The sequence below is a fragment of the Topomyia yanbarensis genome, chromosome 2 (genome assembly GCF_030247195.1).
Source record: "Topomyia yanbarensis strain Yona2022 chromosome 2, ASM3024719v1, whole genome shotgun sequence".
In the NCBI taxonomy this organism is placed as follows: Eukaryota; Metazoa; Arthropoda; class Insecta; order Diptera; family Culicidae; genus Topomyia; species Topomyia yanbarensis.
The window spans coordinates 72,809,562-72,832,703 of NC_080671.1; the positions used below are offsets into that span (position 1 = coordinate 72,809,562).

Genomic DNA, 23,142 nt, shown 5'->3' on the forward strand with positions numbered 1-23,142 from the left:
CGTATAAAAAACGTTTCACTGTGTATCGAACCATCGTTTCTGCTAGATGTTTTGAAAATCGATATTTCACTTCAAAACGCTTGGGCTTCTCCCGAATTTTTTTTCTAACTACGCACGTAGTTAGAAATTTTTTTTGCACATGTTACTAAAAAAGATCGAATGCCTTAAGAAGGGCGTCTGGTGTAAATTGCTCAAACCGAAAGTTATTTTGGTTTACGGTTTTGAAGGCAAGGCAATAATAAATCTTTTTGTAATGTTAAGATCTTTTTATACATTCATTGTGCCCGAAAAAAAAATATTTTCAGTTACGCTGAGACACACATACGAGCAGTGGCGGATCCATGGGGAGGGTCCTGGGGGTCCGGACCCCCTCCGAATTTTTTTAACTTGTTAGGAAATGTTAAAATAATTTCAATTTTAAATTCGTTCTAAGCTCAAAATCATTCTAAGTCAGATTTAACCACCAAAACTTACTTGAGGTTATTATATATTACGTATTGTACACTGAACATTTCAAAATCGAAATTTCAGACCCCCTCCGAAATTTTTTTCTGGTTCCGCCGGTGCATACGAGCGTTCCAAGAACAGACGTCTAACCATTTCCACGTCGAGGAGCGCCGCGGCGAACACAATAACTCTCGGGAAATTCAATAAGTTTTGTAAAGCTTAGACTTGTAGTTGGTCGACGAACCACAAAAAAAAGAAAAAAAAATCGAGTTTCGGAAAATGGCTTCTTGAAAACTGAAAAATCTCATATTTTACTGTAAAATTCTTCAAAATAATAGGGAATTTTTTTTTATTAGGTTTTCTGTGGTTCACCGACAGGCTACACATATTGTGCATTCTCTTAACAAAAAATCAAGTCAATTCGTTGATTAGTTTTTCAGTTATCATGTTCGCCAATTTGAAAAACGTGGTTTGAGCTCAAAGAAATATACATCTACTGATCGTGTTCGCGAGGAAGAATACCCCTAGCCTACAACCCTGGATAATAATCCTCTCAACATGTGATGATCATCTCTCCTGTACCATCAGCATGTGGATACCGATCATCATGATAATCCGAAACAGAACGAGAGACTGGAGTGAGAGATTACTGCACATCACGCGAAGGAAGATCACCGTCAGCACCATCTGTATCGTTGCCCGTGCTACTACCCCGGTGGGGTGATAAGGAAGGCTGATAAGAGCGTGATCGATACTCAACCCGAGATAAAACATCGCAGGAGAGCGATCCCGATCGTGCTACACTGGTCTGCTGATGACGTGCTCGGATCAGTTGCGGCAGTTGGAATTAAACCAGGTCACGGACTAGCACGGTTCACTCCGCTCGTCGGAATTTTAAATTGTATAGTCTTAAGTGTAATTTAGTCATAAGAATAAATTGCATGGAGTTTGTGTTCGTATAAATATATTGTTATTAAGAATAAAAGTGTTGTTCGGAAAGTAATCCGGTGGCCGTTTTAAAAGTGCGTTTGGTGTGGTTCCTGCGGAGAAACTCTTGTCCCTTTGGAAGGATTTGGCACTTGGAGTGACACAATTGGTTTTGCATGCTGGATGCATGCCCCTTTTCCCATCCGCCTGAAGCTTCACCCGCTCGATGTTGGTTTTGGTGATTGCCTGCGCACCCGCTATCGAAGACCCTGCCAGGTAAGGGACTAGAACCCAACATTTTGGTCCTTCGAGCCGGATGCTGGACCATATTCGCATCCCGGTATTCCCAATCGTTAGCACAGGGCTGACGCTACTGGGTGACCCGACGCTTCAGGACGCCATCGCACTTTCAACAATAGGCTATTGAAACACTCCTTCGCGCTTTGGGTTAGGCGTCGCTTGGGTTTGATACGCCATCGCGGTAGAGGTTGGCTTGGACTTTGCCACCTGCTGCTCGGAATTTGGTCGTCATTTCTGCATGCTAAATCGCCAGTGGGTTATTGCATGATACTTACTGCATCGCCAGGATTACTTTTGGATCATCAATATTCGGATTTTCCTGGAACTGGAAAGGACCTTTCTCATCATATCCCTGGATCGCTGGACCGGCGCAACATTTTCCTTCCGAGGTAAATATTAAAAGTTCAGTGTATGTCCAGTCGAAGCAACCCCCCAATATACTAACGCAAACATTCCGACGTTTCTCTGGCTACGTGACCAACATTTAAACGGCAAGGGAAGCCGATTCGCTAATCCTGGTTTGGCGCCATTGTCATCTGCTTTCGCCATTGTGCTGGTGGCAACCGAGGATCATCGAATTTCACGGAGATAATTCGCTGTTACACCATACTGCCCTGCTGATGTGCTGGAGGGATTTTTCGCTTGCATATCGTTTTCCCAAGGATCATCACAGCACTTAGTGACTTTCGACGCATTACGCTGCTGTACCAGCTGCAGTTTGCTGGGCAAACCATTCATCGGATGATTGCTGGCAAGAAGAGGGAGCTTCACAACAGTTTTGCTTTGGTGAGTGAACATTTTAGTATACTGCCGAAGCTAGGATTACAGAAAATACACATTTTAATTGGAATTCCATCCTCTTCGACTTTGCCACCAATTTTACTGAGCCCTGATTGCCCGTTGGGCTATTCATATCTTCGATTGATTTCGGTTATTGGATCGATTGTCGGCGCCGGGTCTTTGGTGCCGCTGTTGGTTTCTCTGGGTGAGTTGCCACAGTATATGCCCGGCCGAAGTCGACCATATTTGGTTATTACACCACATCCTTTTCCTCTTCGCTGTTTTATATTTTGTTGTTCGAGCCTTTCCTGCATTTGGATCGCTTTGCTGAGCTTATATCGCCTGTTAAGCAACAATTATCATTATTCTGAGAATTTTGAGGTGTCTTCGCTGGGATTTCTCGCCGCTGCTGGTTTCTCTGGGTGAGTTGCCACAGTATATGCCCGGCCGAAGCCGACATTTTGGATATTACACCAATCGCTTTCCTCTTTGCTTGCTGCCTAAACTTTCAATCGAGCTTACCAGCTTTGGACAGTTTGCTGAACACCGCGAGGATTAATCACTGTACTGGAGTACAGTTACCTTTCTGTCGGGTAAAATAATACAGTATATGCCTAGCGAAGCTAGGTCACCTTGCAGAGCACTACACCGCCTCTCTTTCTTCCAATTTACTGTGACGAAATACCATGCCTGCTGCCGGCACTACAACTTCCAAGAAGCCACCGTCGATGAGGGCATTGACGGCCAGGATGAAGGAGATCCAATTGTCCTTCAATGACATCTGGCGGTTTGTGCAGGTGTTTAAGGAATCCCATACCGCTACTGATGTCGATGTACGCCTGTGTAAGTTAGACGAGCTTTGGGAAGGTTTCAGTGAAACTTTGGTTGAAATCTTTTCCCATGACGACTACAATGCTGAAGGGAACTCGTGGGAAAAGGAGCGTATGGAGTTCAGTGACCGGTACTACGAGGTCAAGTCCTTCCTTATGGACAAGGCCAAGGAGCTGCAGGAGCCGAACCTGCTGGAGCAGTCCCTCCGAGCTGGTGATCCGTCAATGCGGGGCGGTATCGATCATGTCCGTCTACCACAGATTAAGCTGCAGACATTTAACGGCGATATAGACGAATGGCTGAGTTTTCGGGATCTGTTTACCTCGCTCATCCACTGGAAACCGGATCTTCCTGAAGTGGAGAAGTTCCACTACCTAAAGGGATGCTTACAAGGAGAACCCAAGAATCTGATCGATCCGCTTCAGATTACTAAGGCCAACTATCAGGTGGCATGGGACTTGCTGTTGAAGCGGTACAACAACAGTAAGCAGCTGAAGAAACGGCAGGTGCAAGCCCTCTTCAACCTTCCCACCCTTCCTAAGGAATCCGTTACCGATCTGCATGTTCTCATTGAAGGTTTTGAGAGAATTGTGCAGACTCTTGACCAGATCATTCAATCAGCCGACTACAAGGATCTTCTGCTGGTTAACATCCTCACTACACGATTGGATCCGGTCACTCGGAGGGGTTGGGAAGAGTTCTCAGCTATGAAGGAGACAGATACACTTGCAGATCTGTTTGACTTCTTGCGGCGTAGACTCCAGGTTTTGGATTGCTTGCCAACCAAGTCTGCTGACACTAGGGGTGCTCAGCAGCAGCAGCAAATTCAAGCGAAGCAAAAGCTTCCACCAGTGAAGACAAGTTATAGTTCAACCCATATGTCTGGAGGACGCTGTGTAGCTTGCTCATCAAATCATCCGCTTTACCAGTGCAGTGCATTCCAGCGCATGGAAGTTACGGAGAGGGACGGCCTTTTGAAAACTCATTCCCTCTGCCGGAATTGCTTCAGAACGGGACACCAAGCAAAAGAGTGCCAATCCAAATACTCTTGCCGGAGCTGCAAGGGTCGGCATCATACTCTTGTGTGCTTCAAGTCAGAAAGGGATACGGATAAGGACACGAAGGTTGCGGCAGTTGCTAGGGGCAACAAGCCTTCTCTTCCCACTGAATCATCAAATACTTCATCCCAAGTGGCTAACGTGGCAGCCACAGAAGTTTTGGTTGCTGGTGCGGCTCACCAGTATTCATCCCAGGTTCTTCTGGCTACAGCAGTCGTCGTGATCGAGGACGACGATGGCAATCGGTTTCCGGCGCGTGCGCTGTTAGATTCGGGATCGGAAAGCAACTTCGTGACTGAGCGATTAAGTCAGCGCATGAAGGTTACTCGAAATCGAGTGGATATTTCTGTCGTCGGAATTGGACAAGCAGCTACCAAGGTCAAACACAGGATACAAGCGGTTTTACGGTCTCGAGTGTCTCAATACTCACGAGAATTGAGCTTCCTAATCCTTCCTAAGGTAACGGTAAACCTTCCAACCACCACTATCAACACCGATAAGTGGGCAATTCCGGACAATATCCAGTTGGCAGATCCTGCATTTTTCGAATCTAAGGTGGTGGATCTTGTACTCGGGATCGAAGCGTTTTTCGATTTCTTCGAAACCGGAAAGAGAATTTCCCTGGGGGAACAATTACCGACTCTTAATGATTCCGTATTCGGCTGGGTCGTATGCGGAGGATTTTCGGTTCCTAGTCGATTACTGCACATCAACTGCAATATGTCGACAACGAAGGATTTGGACACGTTGATGTCTCGATTTTGGTCATGTGAGGAAGTCGAGTCTGGCAACACATTTTCTCTGGAAGAGAAACGCTGCGAAGAGTTGTTTCTGAACACTGTTAAAAGGGATGAAACCGGTCGGTACACAGTCTCCCTACCTAAGGATGAAGACGCTATCTCAAGGTTGGGCGAGTCAAGGGACATCGCACTCCGACGTCTTCAAGGAACCGAGCGTAGGTTGGCTAGGGACGAAAATCTACGGAAGCAGTACACTGATTTTATGGAGGAGTACCTGCATCTAGGTCATATGCGGAAGGTCGAAGAAGTTGCTACAGATTCGGTTAAACGGTGCTATTTGCCACACCATCCAGTGGTAAAGGATTCCAGTACCACCACCAAGGTACGGGTGGTATTCGACGCTTCCTGCAAGACTTCTTCCGGACTATCATTAAACGACGTGTTACTGGTGGGGCCGGTGATACAGGAGGACCTCCGTTCCATTATCCTACGCAGTCGGACAAAACAAATCATGCTCGTGTCCGACGTGGAAAAGATGTTCCGACAAATCAATGTTTGCCCAGAAGATCGACCGTTGCAGTGCATTCTCTGGCGAAACTCGTCTGCCGAGGAGATATCCACCTACGAGCTCAACACGGTAACATACGGTACTAAGCCAGCGCCATTTTTGGCCACCAGAACGCTAAAACAATTGGCGCTAGATGAGGAAAGCCGGTATCCACTAGCGGCCAAGGCAGCCATCGAGGATACCTATATGGATGACGTCATCACAGGAGCAGACGAGGTAAAAACTGCAATTGATCTGCGAGTGCAGCTAGAAGCAATGACGTCAAATGGAGGATTTCGTCTACGGAAGTGGGCGTCGAACTGTCCCGACGTACTGAACGGAATCGAGGAGGAAGAGCTTGCCATCCGATCACCTGAAGGCATTGTTTTGGATCCAGATCCTTCGATAAAAACCTTGGGACTGACCTGGATGCCAGTAACCGACACACTTAGGTTTCAGTTCACCATCCCCAATTTGAACACAGAAGTTCCTCTTACCAAACGGTGCGTGCTTTCGGTGATTGCTACACTGTTCGACCCATTAGGCCTGTTGGGCGCTGCTATCACTACAGCGAAGATCTTCATGCAGCTGCTGTGGACGTTGCGAGACGAAAATGACCAACGACTAGATTGGGACCAGCCGTTACCTCCAACGGTGGGTGAGGCCTGGAAAAAGTATCACGAGCAACTTCCACTGTTGAATGAAATCCGTATCGACCGCTGTGTTATCATCATAGACACGGTATCTGTGGAGATCCATTGTTTTTCGGATGCCTCGGAGAAGGCATACGGAGCATGTCTGTATCTCAGGAGTGAGAATGCGGTCGGGGAGGTAAAGGTTAGGCTTTTGACCTCAAAATCAAGGGTTGCCCCCTTAAAATGTCAGACGATTCCTCGGCTGGAGTTGTGTGGTGCACTTTTAGCAGCACAACTCTACGAAAAGGTGGACAAGTCAATAAAAATCACGGTAAAATCATTTTTCTGGACGGATTCAACCTGCGTCCTGCGTTGGCTTGCGGCTAATCCAACGACCTGGACCACCTTCGTCGCCAACCGAGTGGCAAAAATACAGTCCATTACACAAGGATCAAGATGGAGTCACGTACCTGGTATCCAGAATCCGGCAGATCTTGTTTCGAGAGGGATTTCGCCAAATGACATCGTTCTGAATACGTTTTGGTGGCAAGGACCGAGCTGGTTGGAGAAGACGGAAGAGCATAGGCCTCTCTTACCAGATAATCTACTGACAGATGAGGGAGACGAGGAGAAACGACACACGGTTCTAGCTGGAACGGTTTCAACAATCGCCGAATTCAACCAATTATACCTTGGCAAATTTTCGTCGTACAGTGACCTTCTTCGTCGAACTGCCTACTGGCTGCGTCTGATTAAACTTCTACGAACCCCGCGGAAGGATAGAAAAGCCCCTACGTTCCTGTCTACTGAAGAGCTAAAGGAGGCGGAAAACACTCTGGTTCGATTGGTTCAGAGGGAGGTGTTCGTTGAGGAATGGAAAGCGCTTTCCAAGGAAAATGCGGTTTCCAAGAGCTCGCCGCTTCGATGGTTTAATCCGTTTGTCTCCCAAGACCAGTTGATCAGACTTGGCGATCGTTTAAAGCATTCGATGGAGTCTGAAAACACCAAACATCCGGCCGTTTTACCCCCTCGGCACATATTTACACGCTTGCTGTTACGGTATTACCATGAACGACTTCTGCACGCTGGACCACAGTTGCTGTTGGGAGTTGTTAGGCTTCGATTTTGGCCGCTGGGAGGCAGGAGTGTAGTTCGGCACATTATCCATCAGTGTCATATATGCTTCCGATCGAAACCATCGACCGTACAGCAGTTTATGGGGGATCTACCAGCTTCACGGGTCACCGTATCCCGTCCATTTTCTCGCACAGGTGTCGACTACTTTGGACCCCTCTATGTGAGACCAGCTCCAAGGCGTACGGCAGTTAAGGCTTACGTTGCTATATTCGTGTGTCTGTGTACCAAGGCAGTGCATCTCGAATTGGTCACAGATTTATCCACAGATCGATTTCTACAGGCACTACGGCGTTTTGTTGCCAGAAGAGGACGATGTACGGATATATATTCCGACAACGGCACTAATTTTGTCGGCGTTCGCAATAAACTGCAAGAATTCCTGAGATTGCTTAAAGATAGCCATCATAACGACATTGTGTCCAAGCAATTAGCCAAGGAAGGGATCCAATGGCACTTTAGCCCGCCGAGTGCGCCACATTTTGGCGGTATTTGGGAGGCCGCAGTCCGATCAGCAAAAATTCATCTGCTAAAGGTGGTAGGCGAAACTCCTGTGTCCCCAGAGGACATGAACACGCTATTAGTCCAAGTTGAAGGATGCCTGAATTCTCGCCCGCTCACACCCATGTCTGATGATCCGAATGATCTGCAGCCACTAACCCCCGCACATTTTCTGATTGGAGAATCTCTCCACGCTGTTCCCGATCCAGATTTATCAAGCATTCCAATGAATCGTCTCACCCAACCCAACAAAGACTGCAGAACTTCTGGAAAAGGTGGCGCAGAGAATATCTGTGTCAACTTCAAAGCAGAACCAAACGATGGAAACCGGCTGTTCGTATCGAGATTGGAAAACTAGTCGTCATTCAAGATGATAATCAACCTCCAATGCGATGGAAGATGGGTAGAATCGTGCAAACTCACCCTGGTGACGATGGAACCGTGCGAGTAGTCACACTGAAAACCGCTACTGGAATGCTAACTCGTCCGGTCGAAAAGCTTTGCCTGCTACCCACTTCGGATGACAACGATGACACACAGCCAACAGAAGTTGACAATCAGCAATCCTAGCTCCCTTCCCTATCCCTATCCTACCGAAGAGGATTTTCTTTTATTTTCAGAAATATACGGTATTTCTGGGTGGGTGAGGATGTTCGCGAGGAAGAATACCCCTAGCCTACAACCCTGGATAATAATCCTCTCAACATGTGATGATCATCTCTCCTGTACCATCAGCATGTGGATACCGATCATCATGATAATCCGAAACAGAACGAGAGACTGGAGTGAGAGATTACTGCACATCACGCGAAGGAAGATCACCGTCAGCACCATCTGTATCGTTGCCCGTGCTACTACCCCGGTGGGGTGATAAGGAAGGCTGATAAGAGCGTGATCGATACTCAACCCGAGATAAAACATCGCAGGAGAGCGATCCCGATCGTGCTACACTGGTCTGCTGATGACGTGCTCGGATCAGTTGCGGCAGTTGGAATTAAACCAGGTCACGGACTAGCACGGTTCACTCCGCTCGTCGGAATTTTAAATTGTATAGTCTTAAGTGTAATTTAGTCATAAGAATAAATTGCATGGAGTTTGTGTTCGTATAAATATATTGTTATTAAGAATAAAAGTGTTGTTCGGAAAGTAATCCGGTGGCCGTTTTAAAAGTGCGTTTGGTGTGGTTCCTGCGGAGAAACTCTTGTCCCTTTGGAAGGATTTGGCACTTGGAGTGACACAATTGGTTTTGCATGCTGGATGCATGCCCCTTTTCCCATCCGCCTGAAGCTTCACCCGCTCGATGTTGGTTTTGGTGATTGCCTGCGCACCCGCTATCGAAGACCCTGCCAGGTAAGGGACTAGAACCCAACAGATCGCTTGATATCAGTTAATTATTAAACGTTATGTTTGGATTCGGTAAATTCGTCTGATTTTAACCATTTTTGACGCCTTTCGTTGAATGTACTAACCCCGGTTGCGGGCTTCTGCACAAACTGTGTACTGTAAGCAAACATACTCACCTTCACTGCACCTGACCGTAGAGATAGGTAGGAGGGCAACTGTTTCCCTGTTTAGATGCAACTTTGCTACGGCACAGATAACCATTCCCGAACACTGTTGCTGTCCGTTGAACGCCAGCAACACCTTTCGATGTGGTTCAACTTTCCGGGAGGGATCTCACCATCCAGGGGCAACTACAGTATGTAGAAAAAGTTTATCCACCTCCGTAGAAAATTCAGTATTTTTAGATATTTTTGATATAATCGTTCAAAGGAACAATTTTATTAGCATAAATGAATGTGTCTGCATCATATAATTAAATACGTTACAAAATTGCTTGCATTGTTCTTTTTGTGAAAATAGTTTTTGGTAATAATACGACGCAAAAAAGTATATCTACTACGTTTTAGCGTACATATTCAAGTTGCTATTACTTTCTTAAATGTAAACATTGTATCATCACAGGAATTGTATAAACACAAAAAATTACTATGAATTCGGCAAAGAATCCATATAAAGTCCAATTTTTTGAGTATTCTAAAACAATATTATAGAAAACGGAAACGAAATTTCAAAGGTGGTTCTATTTCATAAGGATTCTATTGCAAAAGTTATGCATGATATGACTGTTTTATACAGTGATTATATTGAATAAATTCCAATTTATTTGGTACGCTAAAACATAACTAGGTACATTAGGGTGGACGCCGTTTCATCACGTACTACTATTTCCAGTTGTACAGAGTCTCACAAAAAAGAAAATGCAAATATTTCTGTTATAAAATTGATGAACAAACATGCAAATTAAAAAGAACCTTTTAACAATTTTGTCAAAAATATTGAACAAATCCAGGGTGGATAAACTTTTTCTACTTACTGTAGAGTGCGCCCTGAATGGAAAGCAGTTGCCGTTTGGACCAACCGCCACTATATTGCTCCTATGCACAAGGGGGTATCGAACCGAACTGCAGAAACTAGCAAATTAGTTTGTTTTTCTCCGACGAGGAAACCATACAAATTTTGTATATTGAATGCGTTTTGTAGTTCAGCGGTTTGACAAACATGTGCATTAATTTCTCTGCATCGTTCGCAGAAAGTGAATAGCTGGGACAGGGCTTTGTTGGTGCTCGACAATGGAGAAACCTTCGCATCAAACATGCTTTTGAAATTATTACATGGTTCTAGATTCAATTTGGATAACTTTTTATGTGAGATTAATTCAAATGTGAACAAACTGGATGCGATATTCAGGAAATCTAGATCTTTTAAAACCTTTGGAATTCTTTGAATCTTCTCAGTCCCATGAGCTTCCGGAAACTTTATTTTCTTCGCAATTCTTCCTGAACTTCCCGAAATACGATAAAGTCAATCGTTTCGTTTATGTATGCGATTCAAACTGATGGCCAAACAAAAGAAACCTCCGCGGGGTGGCGGGTGCGTTGTTTAGTATGCACAAGAAATCGCAGCATTATAAGCACTTCGAAAGCAACGAGCTGTGAACATCCCGAATTAATTACAACTTTTTCTTTGAGTTTCGGTTTTGCTTTTGCATCCCCGTGCAGGGTTACCACTGCTCCTTTCCCGCGTGTTGCCATTGCACATTCAAGCATCAACGTTCCTGTCGGCGCACAGCGAGCGAGTGAAGATGCTCCCCTATCGCACGCCAAGAGCAAGTTTCCTGGAAAATCCGTGCCAACGTCACTCAGCACGTTGTGGATTATTTTTAATAGAAAATAATTTACTTTCCCCGGACGAACTTTCGTACTATTTCCGGTTTGGTGGTTTAATTTTTTTTGTCTCCACGACTTTTCGTTCACTCGATGCATTCCCAACCTGAGAGCGTGGGGTGGGGGGGTGCGAATGTCGCGGAAAAAGAAACAGCAGCGTACAGTTTCAGAAAATTTTCATTTATTCATGTTGCATGTGGGATAACTCATTATGACTACTTCTCCGACCCTAGCGTTTTCCGAGAGTTGTTACTACTTTATTTTAAATGCATTGACAAGTAAACCGAATGGAATGCAAATTTAACCCTTTAGGGACATGAGCTGGAACGTAGAATCTGGCAGAAATAGAGCGCAGTGTTTTTCCGTGACTAACGTGGCTTTTCAATATTTAAAAACGCTTTTAATCCACCTAACAGTGTGATGAGACATTTCTTATAACTCATCACTCTCTTCGGATATTATATCGTTTGAGAACATTTAGAACTTGATGCTTTGCGATGTTTTTGATAACACATACTACATGGGATAGTGGCAGGACTCAGAGAATCACTCAAATCAGCATAGGACAACATCAGTGCTAGAAATCTCAAACCAAATCAATGGGAAGGCGAAAAAATGGCCCATAAAATAGACATACAAACGAATTATTGCTAATGCTCTGTTAATAAAATATCTAAATTCCTCAATCAATGCATTGTGGTGGGAAAACTGATTTTTCTAAAGGGGTTATGTATATTGTACTGAGCCAAAAAAAATCGATTTTTTTTTAATCGATTTGAAGTTTATACTTTACTCAAATTTCCAACGCGACTGAGAATTAAGAAATCAACGCTTTTTCTTTAAAAAACCCACCATTCCACTATGGGCCACAAGGGCGGTTTTTCGGTACAAAAATCAATAACTTCCAAACCGTTCATTTTAGAGAAATTATGCCTGAGAGAATATTTTTGGAAATTAAATTTTCTTACTTTTAAAGCAAAATGTAGCTAGGGTGGTCCTCTCAAACATTATTTTCGAAAAATTATGTTTAGAACTAAATGGTGTAGCAAGGTACTTACTTCAGCAAAGTTGTAGAAAAATGTTTTTCAAGTAACATTTTCAAATGCATCAAAGTTATAGCATTATAGCATTATCGGTTTTCATGTTATAATTATTTTTCTTCTTTATCTTAGGGTGTCATTTTAGTGTTTCTGAAAAAGTCAGTTTTTTAACTATAACTTTTTAAATAGTTAGTCTATCTTCATACTCTCTATGAAGCAATTTTAGTACTTTTCATTGTGCATATTTCTGCTGAAGAATGTGAATCGATATCATTTTTCGTTATCGAATTACGATCATTTTTTTAAATAAAAATGATAGTTTTCAATGACCTCTAACTCAGAAGGTTGCAAAAACTAGCAGCTAAATTTGTACTCTTTCGAAAGTGCATCAAAAATACTGTAAAATATCTCAAAATCAACTTTTGCTTTTTTGTCATTCAGCGAAAAATGTTGACATCAACATTATGATTAAATGACATCAGCATACGGCTGTTTTTAAGGGTCTGGTCATTGCCATTTAGAACCTGCTTTACTAGATCAAAAAGTCGAGTTGTTAAATGATTTTTTGAGCTTGTCAAATATATGTACACAAATATTGAAAACGTTAGGCTCAGACAGATATTTATTTTACTATTCTACGTAACTACTTTATTATCAACGTCATCCTCATAATTATTATAATCACAATCATCAACATCATCAGCATCGTCGTCGTTATAGTTATCTGAATCGTGTCTCTTTTCTCAAAGTGCTAACTCATTTAATATTGAACTTATTTCAGTGCGTTTACTGTATCGGGATCTTCTAACTGCAAGAACCGGATTAGACGAGTCCATTGCTCTAAAGAAAACATCTTCCATGTTCGCGACTCTTGAACAATTTCTACCGTGACTCAGTCGATCGTTCCGAGCCTCAGCTCCTTGTTCGCTCATGAAACTTGTTGGTAATGGAAGTGTTGACATAATATAAAATGTAGCGCATTTTGCCTTAAAAAGCAAATGAATTAAGGATTACCCTTCATTCTGTTCTAAGTAAGTGACGAACTTCTGTGAATGCTGGTTTGGGAGGAAGTGCAGTTTGAATCTTTTGTAGGAACTGTTAACGGCTTCTCAAAATATTTCGAATTTTTATCGAGCACTTTCGTCTCAATCGATTACTGTCTTTCCAAAATTGATCAAACCTTTTACATGTTTTAATTGTTACAGCTTTTGCATTCTGAGTGAACTTATTTTTTTCATTTTGTCCCACATCAAATTATCTCATTATTACCTCAAACACAACTTTTATTTTATTTTTATTTTCACCTTTGGCCACTTTCCAGAGATCGAACAACTTTATTTTATCCATTTTAACAGCACTAATAATACAAAGCACTACACGCGTTGATCAAAGCAGTCGGCGGCTACTGCGATTCGATTCATGAATGAGATTGATACCAATTAAACTGTCACGACTCGTGGTGTTGTTGTTTATATTTGACATCGAAGGGCAAAAATGCTGACTTTGATTTTGAAATATTTTATAGTATTTTTGATGCACTTTCAAAAGAGTACAAATTTAGCTGCTAGTTTTTGCAACCTTCTGAGTTAGAGGACATTGAAAACTATCATTTTTATTTAAAAAAAAATGATCGTAACTCGATAACGAAAAATGATAGCGATTCACATTCTTCAGCAGAAATATGCGCAATGAAAAGTACTAAAATTGCTTCATAGAGAGTATGAAGATAGACTAACTATTTAAAAAGTTATAGTTAAAAAACTGAATTTTTCAGAAACACCCTAAGTTAAAGAATAAAAATAATTATAACATAAAAACCGATAGTGCTATAACTTTAATTCATTTGAAAATGTTAACTGAAAAACATTTTTCTACAACTTTGCTGAAGTAAGTACCTTGCTATACCATTTTGTTCGAAAAATAATTTTTCGAAAAGAATGTTTTGAGAGGACCACCCTAGCTACATTTTACTTTAAAAGAAAGCGAAGTTAATCCCCAAAAATATTCTCTCAGACATAATTTCTCTAAAATGAACGGTTTGGGAGTTATTGATTTTTGTACCGAAAAATCGCCCTTGTGACTCATAGTGCATTCAAAGAAAATCAACAGTGCATATTTCCGAACTTGGTTTTATTTCCAATTTAGAACTATTGTGTTTTTACATCCTAGATTGCATGATTCAGTGATCGAAACCCAAAACTTCATGAAGTATTTGAAATTATTAAATTAAAATTTGTGTTTGCTATTGAAATTGACAAAATGATTGTATATATAGTATATAGTCCCTTTGGCGATTGTTTACTTTTTCGGTCCCACCTATCAGCATTGAAGTATCGCCCTTACGTTTTTTTACAATACCAATTTTACAATTGGTGGGGGTTTGGTGAAAATCGATCTTAATGTCTAAACGGCATAATTCCGAAAGCGTAATTTTTGAAGTTTTAAAATTATGCAGAATTAATTTTTCAGAAAATAGTAACAGAGCAAATAAGTAGGGGAACTGGGGGGAAGCCCGACACCCTGGGTAAGCCCGACACCCCACGACTTTTCCCAGATATCAAATTTTAAATCATACAATAATGACAGGATATTATTAGTACGATTATTTTTGGCATTTCGATACATATCGATGCCATATGGGTTCATAAACGTCAACAAAATAAACAAAACAAGCGAAAGCAAAGTTGATGCGCTTTTGGATGTTATTTTTAGTTGATACATTTTAAGGTTTTAATAACACAAAAGCTTTGAAAATGAACAGTTTTTTTGTCACACATTCTATTCTACTCCCCATATCGTTATTTGTATGTATTGAAGATAAGTTTGAGTATTTCAATACTGTTAATTGAGCATTTAACAAAAATGGGCACTGTTGGGGTAAGACCGACAGTTTTTGGGTGGGGTAAGACCGACACGGTGTTTAGATAATTGGGTTCGTTTATGATTCGATACAAACAACTGGGTATATTTGTTGTGTTCAATTATACTATAATTACGTCATGTTAATAATTGAAATACACGGAAACTATGTTTTTTGCATTTATTTATCAGTATTGTCTCCAGCCGACCAAAAAAATTAAAAATTCATTGAACGTGACTCATAATAATATTACAAAAAGAAACGAAAAGTATAATCTAATATGAGATTTTGAAATGACATTGATGAAAAATTTCATTGACCGTCGGATTGTTGATCAACAATGTTCCGAAAAATCACAACACGAACCGGATAGCTTTCTACGAAGCGTGCGTCACTTCTAAGTGAATTAGTCCTAGTAACAGCGTATATAATCTGCTTGCAGAACAGCTTTTCCTCGTTAGAATGGCTATACAAGTGGTAATAAAGTTCGAAAGAATTACTTGAGAAAACCTGTACCATAATATAAACCATGCGTTAAACATTATTTATTCATAACACCACGCATTCGAATGCTCTTCCTCTTGCTACGCGATGAAACTACAGAAAGTATGCGTTTGCATCACACATACTCATATACACATAATTTCACGTTATCACACATACACAATACAATTTTAATGGAAAAAATTGGACAAAAAGAAAGTTCAAAAGGGGGTCGCTCTTGCCCCTTTAGGGTGTCGGTCTTACCCGCAGCGTTTTTAAAATGACGTTTTTCTCCATTTTTTGGCAACCAACAATTTTTAATGAATTCAATTTTTTGAAACGCTGAAAAAATTATATTTTGTTAAGAACCACCTAAACAAGGATTATGCACAGAATATACAATTTTAGGAACTTTGTGGAATTTTAGAAAAATTATTGCGCTTAAGGTGTCGGACTTGCCCCGCGTTCCCCTACCAAAGTCCAAAAAAATCAATTTTTGTCAAACGTTATTTTTTCGAGTTTACATCAAATCTCAATGTTTCATGCATTATAATGTCATTTGGCATCAAAAATACAAATTTGAGTTTGAAAATTTTTCATTTCAGTTTATATGGGAATTTGTTGTGTGATTGCACTCTTCAACTCGTAACTCCGGAACCGGAAGTCCAATCAATAAAAAAATCAATAGCAGCCGATGGGAAGATTGTACCTTTCATTTGAGACTAACTTTGTGCAAATCGATCCAGCCATCTCTGATTAACAGAGGTCACATTTTTTCCACATACACACACATACACACACATACATACATTCACACAGACATTTTCCGATCTCGACGAACTGAGTCGATTGGCATATGACACTCGGTCCTCCCGGTCGGGATTAGATCGACGAATTTTAGAGTGAATGAGAAAGGCAAAAACATTTTAAGCAATTGTTGAAATTTATGCATTTTTTGTTGAGCAGTTCTATGTTTCATAGAATTAAATCAATTTTAACTTCGCTTCCTATTAAATAAAGACCCTTATTACAGTACATCTCTACAAAAACGAGATCAATTTGAAAATAAATCTGAGGATTATGATTGATTACAGAACTCTGGAATTTTCTATTGGAATGTTTTCAGACAGGAATTTGATATTGATGCTATTAGACAACTGTGAAATCAAGACCAAGAGATCAGTTACATATCAGGACCCCATTCCGACAATTTATCAAAAGTCCTCATGATGTTTACAACAACAGGTTATCAATCTACGGATCAGATAATTGTTATTGTAATATTGAATTAAATCAGTCTGCATCAATAAATTTTCAACTTCAATCCAATTTTGTTTGGGTGTTGTGGGGGGGGGGGGGTTGTATGGTGTTAAACCCCAAAACCTTCTCTTGGCTACGCCGTTGCTTGGAGTTATTTATTTCGCTTCTCATTTCCCGATATGTTTCAGATCGATCCGATGGTTATAAGTTAGCAAAATTGCAGTCAGAAAGTTCGCACAAATGAACATTTTTGTACTGATAAGTTATCAAGTTCCTTCCAGATAACTTGGAAGTGTTCGGTGATTATTTCTAGCGGTTGTAGATAGTAAAATGAAATACAAAATTCGTTTTATCGAAATAATGTTTGGCTTATTTCAATGGATTATTACTATATTGAACAATTAATAAGCGACAAAGAGTAATCAACAAACAACAAGCCATAACTTTTAAAGTATTCAAAATAGATATTTGAAGTCTTCAGTAAAGTTATTCGCAAAAGTAAGAGCTACAAATTTTCTGAAGGCATCATTTCGATATAATCACTTTCAAAAAAATTTGTAAAAATATCTCACTCATAGGGGGATTAATCAGCAAAAGCACAATACCAAAAGAAAGGGCATATTGCCTCCATTAAATTCTCCGAAGATACTATTGACCTAAAATAAGCCGTTTTGGCGTTAATAATAGATTACATGTTTTTGGTCATATTTCTGGCTATGGGAAATGATAAAAATCTTTCGTCCGCATTTAATGTTAAATATCTCTTTTGATAATAGTACGATTTCAACAATCTATAGCTTGTTCGAAAGGTATTCGTTAAAGCTGACTAAAAACATATAAATTGTTAATCTACATTGTCAATTTCGGCAGATAATTTAAAAAAAACTGCAAAAAACGCCATTTTTGCGCATTCAAACATTCATATCTTGGAAACTAAACATCAGAATCAAAAACAAATTAATAGCGTTAATACTGTTTTTTAGTTCTTTCATTTAAAATTGGTTTGGATAAGATCGGTTCAGCCATTGCTGAGAAACACGAATGAGAATTTGTCCGTTACATACACACACACACACACAGACACACACACACAGACATTGTCCCAAATCGTCGAGCTGAGTCGATTGGTATATAAGACTCGGCCCTCCGGGCCTCGGAAAAAATCTTGAAAGTTTGAGCGAATTCTATACATTTCTTTTATAAGAAATGTAAAAAAACAGAAGTGTGAGCTTTCCAACGTTTATATGTTTAATTTTTTTATTTTGATTATAGAGGTTTTAACCTTAGGGTCATTCACCTCTTTTCGGCTTAGAAAAATCTGTTTGGAAAAATTTCTAACCCTATGTGCGGGATTGGGAATCGAACCCAGGTGAGCTGCGTACAAGGCAATCGATTTTTTTTTGTTTGCGTTGCCAAAGTGACGGCTAAGACCGTGTGGTCCATCTTGCCGGACAATCGATTTACCAACAACGCCATGCCCGTCCCCACCATTATATATTTTATCGTACTGAACGCAATTAATCAATTTATTCGATTAAAATTACTGAAAAACTCGATTTTCAAAAGAGTCGACCGGGGATTATTCCTGTTTGTCTGTCGCTCATTTTAAGTTAATTACAGTCGCAAACCTTAAGCTCTAGAATCCTGAAATCAGTCGAAGCAAGGTGTTTGAAGACAACGGATGGAGCATCTATTCAAAAAACTAAGAACGTTTAACACGCCCACCGGGGCGCAATGCCCCACTTCTACTTCCAGAACTACTGAATTATCTGAAAAGTAAAACACGGTGTGTTTGGTAGAACAAGTTAATTCGAAAAAAATCGGCATCTGTAAAACTTCAGTATGTGATATAATGGATTTTCCCCTTTCATTTACAATCAAAAGTAAAATATTCTGTAGGGGGCGCCAGAAAAACTTTATTTTAAAGATTTTTTGTTTGAAAACGTCGGTTTTACAATGGAATTGTTTCACATTTTTGCCACTAGGTATTGCTATAGACATTCAAATATTACTAAAAGTTAAAATCGGATGGGAAATTTAATTGTCTACAAATATGTAGAGAACTATAAATCGATCTAAAATCGGTTGGTAGAGTTATTAAATTTTGCAAAAGTTTTAAATTCTCACGGGGCCCGTTCGTTGGTTAATAAGCCAATTTCAAAAAATATTTTCATTTGTGAAAAATGGTTTGCTTTCATTTAACCGTGTATTCATAGGAATCTGAGTGCTGACAAAGTCCCACCTGAAAGCAAAAAAAAAATGATAATTCCAAATTCCACCAGTTCTTACGTACAAATGATATCTTATGATTAAGGAGGTACATATATAGAAGATAAGATAACATTTGTATTAAAATGAGACTCTTTTCACAGATGCTAGTAAAAAGGAACAGTTTTTTCTGTCAAAACTATATTATTTCCTTTATTTTCAATTCTTTCCTCGTTCTGGAGGATGGCTGGTATAATCTTGAACCAACCTCCTTTTCCATCAATATCCTGCAAGGTACATTTGGCTTAAATTTAAACATTTATATTTCAACAAACTCGATAAGATATGTAGTCATTTGAAAATCCTGATTGACCGTTTCAAAATTAGTATAAAAATGTTGAAAGCAATATAATTTGATAAGATTTAGGCTCAACTTTGTTAACTTTTAGGAAAAATTGGAGGATTTCTATTAATCCAACGATATACCTACAAAGCTTTTCTTGTACTCCAATCACACTTCGACTTTAAAAGGAACACATTTCACATAACCTAGTAGAAAGATATCAAAGCATACTGTAATAATTCTCTTTAAGAAGAAATTGCGGAATCGTTATACGTTGAACGCAAATCGCAAAAGTCAATGATAAATAAAAATTTTGCCTATTGTAAAATAAACAAAATAGAAAATAGGGAGTTCCAGTTTTGGTGGTATACGGTATTCGCTCTTATCTCATATTATGCGAGAAATATTCAATAAAAAAACATAAATTACTAGAAGAATTTACTGAACGTATGTTTCAGCGAGATGCTTTCTTGTTCGTTTACTGTTTTGATCCGTGTTCTGCGAGTAACGTTTTCGGAATTTCTTCATAAAATAAATTATGTAACTTGTGTTTGATATCTTTTCCTAAGACTTCGTGAAATATGTTTCTTTTGGAAATAAAATGCAATTTGAGCGCAGGCGAAAACCTACCTTTTTACATTCTGATGAATGGAATCTTCCCCCAAAAATTATCAAACATATAAAACTCATTTTTTTTTCTCTCGTTTTTCTTTTGATATTGAAAAGGACTAACATAATTTTCAATCAAAATCTTATATTCATCTGAATACACTCATCAACAAAACCCAACAATTTTTTATGAGTCCCTGCAAAACGTTTTTAACCAGTTGGCCCTGTGCAAATCTAAAAACTGATAAAATGTTAATAACTTTCTCGGAAGATTTTATATCAATTTATATTCCTCTACAAAGTTGTAGACAATAGAATTTTTTATCATTTTCTTAATTTTAGTATTATTTGAATGTCCATAGTACTACCTAGTGGTAAACATGTGAATATATTTCATACCCTGAAGTTTCGCGGATGCCGATTTTTTTTGAATAAAGTTGTTCGACAAAGACACCGTGAAAAATAACTGATAACTGTAGGGTAAACGGTCTTATGTTGGAAAATTTGTCGTTTTTTATGCAGTATCGTCGACACATTTCTCGATTTAGGCATAAAATTAGACAAATATTTTAGCAAACACGTATTTGATATTTTGTTGGTTGAAATTTATATTAAACTGTGATTGGAACCAGAATATCAGTTTTACTGACTGAAGAATATTGATCATGATTGGACAATGTCCAAAAAAATCGTCATGGTGCTCAACCCTATAATGAAAGATAAGCACATTTTAAGCACTTTTGTAGAACAAATCAAGTTTCTAAAAAATCATCTAGAGGTTCCGCAAATGCGATTTATGAAAAATGGTCATTTTTGAGCAATATTGTGGTTTTCGCAACTTTTTCAAAGCCCAATTATTTTTAATATATTTTTTAATTTTTCTGTGGACCTCATTGAATAAATCCCATTTAAAAGTTTTTTACAAAAAGTCCTTATATTAATTACAGAACCTCTTAATCATGGCGAAAAAAATATTTTTTTGGTTAATGGAAAGTACTGTTCATTGCAAAAAAAAATTTTGGGACAGCCTATTGGACATGTGCTTATCTTCAACGGAACCAAAAATAATTTGGATAAGGACCACAATTTCTACCATCTTTAAAAGCTTTAACATGTTTCAAATGAATTACTGGTATCCCACATGGATGAAAAATATGTTTGGAAATGATTATATAGGTTTTTATGCTCAAATTTCTATGAAACATTTTAGCAAAAGCAAATTAGAATTTCTTACCCACATTGCATTTATTACCCCCGAATATAGATTTTCTTCATAACAAAATGCTACCAAAAATAGCTCCTCTAGGAGTGAATAGCTGAAACTGGTGGTCTCCATCACGATTATTTGTAGTGCGATTTACTATCAAAAAACCATAAATTATACTTTATTTAAAATTCAATTCTTGACATGTCGAGCGTTTTGTCTTACGCAAGCTTGTTCAACAAAGCTCACTCAAAACGACATAATGTATCAGAAAAAGAAGTAATTTCTAGCTATATGGAATCATGGAATTGGAATGGATGGAATGGAATGATTGATTAAAATATGTTAAATTTTGCAGTATATAATGGTTCTGGCGCAATACTTTATTTTAATATGTCTTGTTGCATATTTTTCAAATAGTCCCAATCTTGATCAGTTTCTCTATACTCCTACTATCATTTACCCTATCATTTCATGAAGTCAACGTACTAAGTTAGTTTGGTATTTTTAATATGCTGCACAAGTTTCAAAAGAGCTATTTCGATGCAATTTCCCACATTGTTTCTATAAGCATTTCAACCAATTAAAAAAAGTCGAATTTGATAGAACTATTTCGAGTAGCTTATTGGAATATTAAAGTTCCTATCTTAGATCTAAGAATGGCCTGAAACTATGTGTGCATGTCGAATCATACATCACAACAGCTCATCTCTGTACAGAACGCGTTCTGGATGGGATGTCTCATTATTAGCACAACTGAAAAGTAACTATTTAAACAATTTTGTATTTAAATAACAATAATACTGATCTTTTTCAAGTAAATCGAGGTTTTATACATAGTGTGACCTTTTTTCAGCATGACAAAAATTGCAATAATTCGATTGAGGCATTTAACTACATTGTTGTGTGGCATGACTTTTGTTGCCGGGCATATTACACTAAAACTGGGTGCATTCAGCCCTGGTCGAGCGAAGAAACTAGAATTTGAGCATCTTTCAAAATCTTTTAATAATACTTGTATTAGGATGTTGTTCATACGGCATGAAGCAGGAATTAATTTCTAACTAATAAAACAATAAATTAGAATAGTTGATGCGGATATCATAATGTCCCACGTTGAAATAAAGTTATTTTTGCTTAAAGGGGGCGTATTAGACATGTTTACCGTATCAAAACTGGTATACTGAGGAGATTATTTTTGAGGCACTGGTTGATAGATTGTTGAAAACGGTGCAAATCATTCGATTTGAATTTCCAGCACAAGTTCTCGGACAAGCTAGTGAAACGAAGATGCTTTTATGATCTGTTGCTATTAAAGGTTTGGTTTTTTGTCATCTACTAAGCACATTGGCAGCATCTAGTAAAGATAGGTGACCACACTTTTGCTTTACCATCCTCTACCTCATTTTTCAATTTCTTATATCTTAGTTTTTATTTTGCGCCCAACTATTGTCGAATTCGGCATCGGAGACTCTTACTTCCTGCTTAAAATCAAATACATTGAACTCAGTCGAATCATACCTGATCTTCTTTCAGATTACAGTTAATCAGTATTCTAAAGATTTCGAATGAACTGACAAAGAAATATTCATACGTGATATATATCTCGAAAGTCCAGATGAGCTCAGATTATGATAGTCTATCGAAAGAAAGCGAATTACATTACTGGCGTTAAGCATTTCATGAAGCACTACTGCGGCTACATACCCACCTACAAAGTTGTGATCGACGGAGTGGTCACCGATTTGAGTTTGTTATGCACGAATCTACTGTAGCATGGGGTCGACTGTTTCAAGGACTCCTTGCCTCTGTGGGCGAAGATTTTGATCGGCGATCGCAAAGGACGAGACAAAGTTATATGTCCCTTCCAACTCGTATCGACTATTCGTATTTATATAATATTTTTTTATTTATCATCTGATTTATTGAGAATTTATTGTTTCAAACACCATGGAGACTTTTGGTAAATTGTGGGAATGGGATCTTGTAACTGATCTCTTAGTGAGAA

General features: G+C 39.1%; 2 protein-coding genes across 2 annotated transcripts in view; both read left to right on the top strand.

Moving 5' to 3' along the window:
* The first annotated feature begins 3,140 nt into the window (after positions 1-3,140).
* On the top strand, positions 3,141-8,258 carry LOC131679525 (uncharacterized). Its single transcript, XM_058960265.1, has one exon. The coding sequence runs from the start codon at positions 3,141-3,143 to the stop codon at positions 8,256-8,258; it is 5,118 nt and encodes a 1,705-aa protein (XP_058816248.1).
* Positions 8,259-8,903: 645 nt separating this feature from the next.
* The window catches only part of LOC131678428 (titin-like), a 95,832-nt gene continuing 81,593 nt past the window's right edge, over positions 8,904-23,142 (top strand). Inside the window, exon 1 of the mRNA XM_058958582.1 lies at positions 8,904-9,250. Within this exon, the coding sequence (XP_058814565.1) occupies positions 9,158-9,250 (93 nt within the window). The 5' untranslated portion in view covers positions 8,904-9,157. The remainder of the gene's footprint in view (positions 9,251-23,142) is intronic.

Bases quoted from the DNA above. Each gene is read 5' to 3' on its own strand.
- LOC131679525 (XM_058960265.1), top strand. From the start codon at position 3,141: ATGCCTGCTGCCGGCACTACAACTTCCAAGAAGCCACCGTCGATGAGG.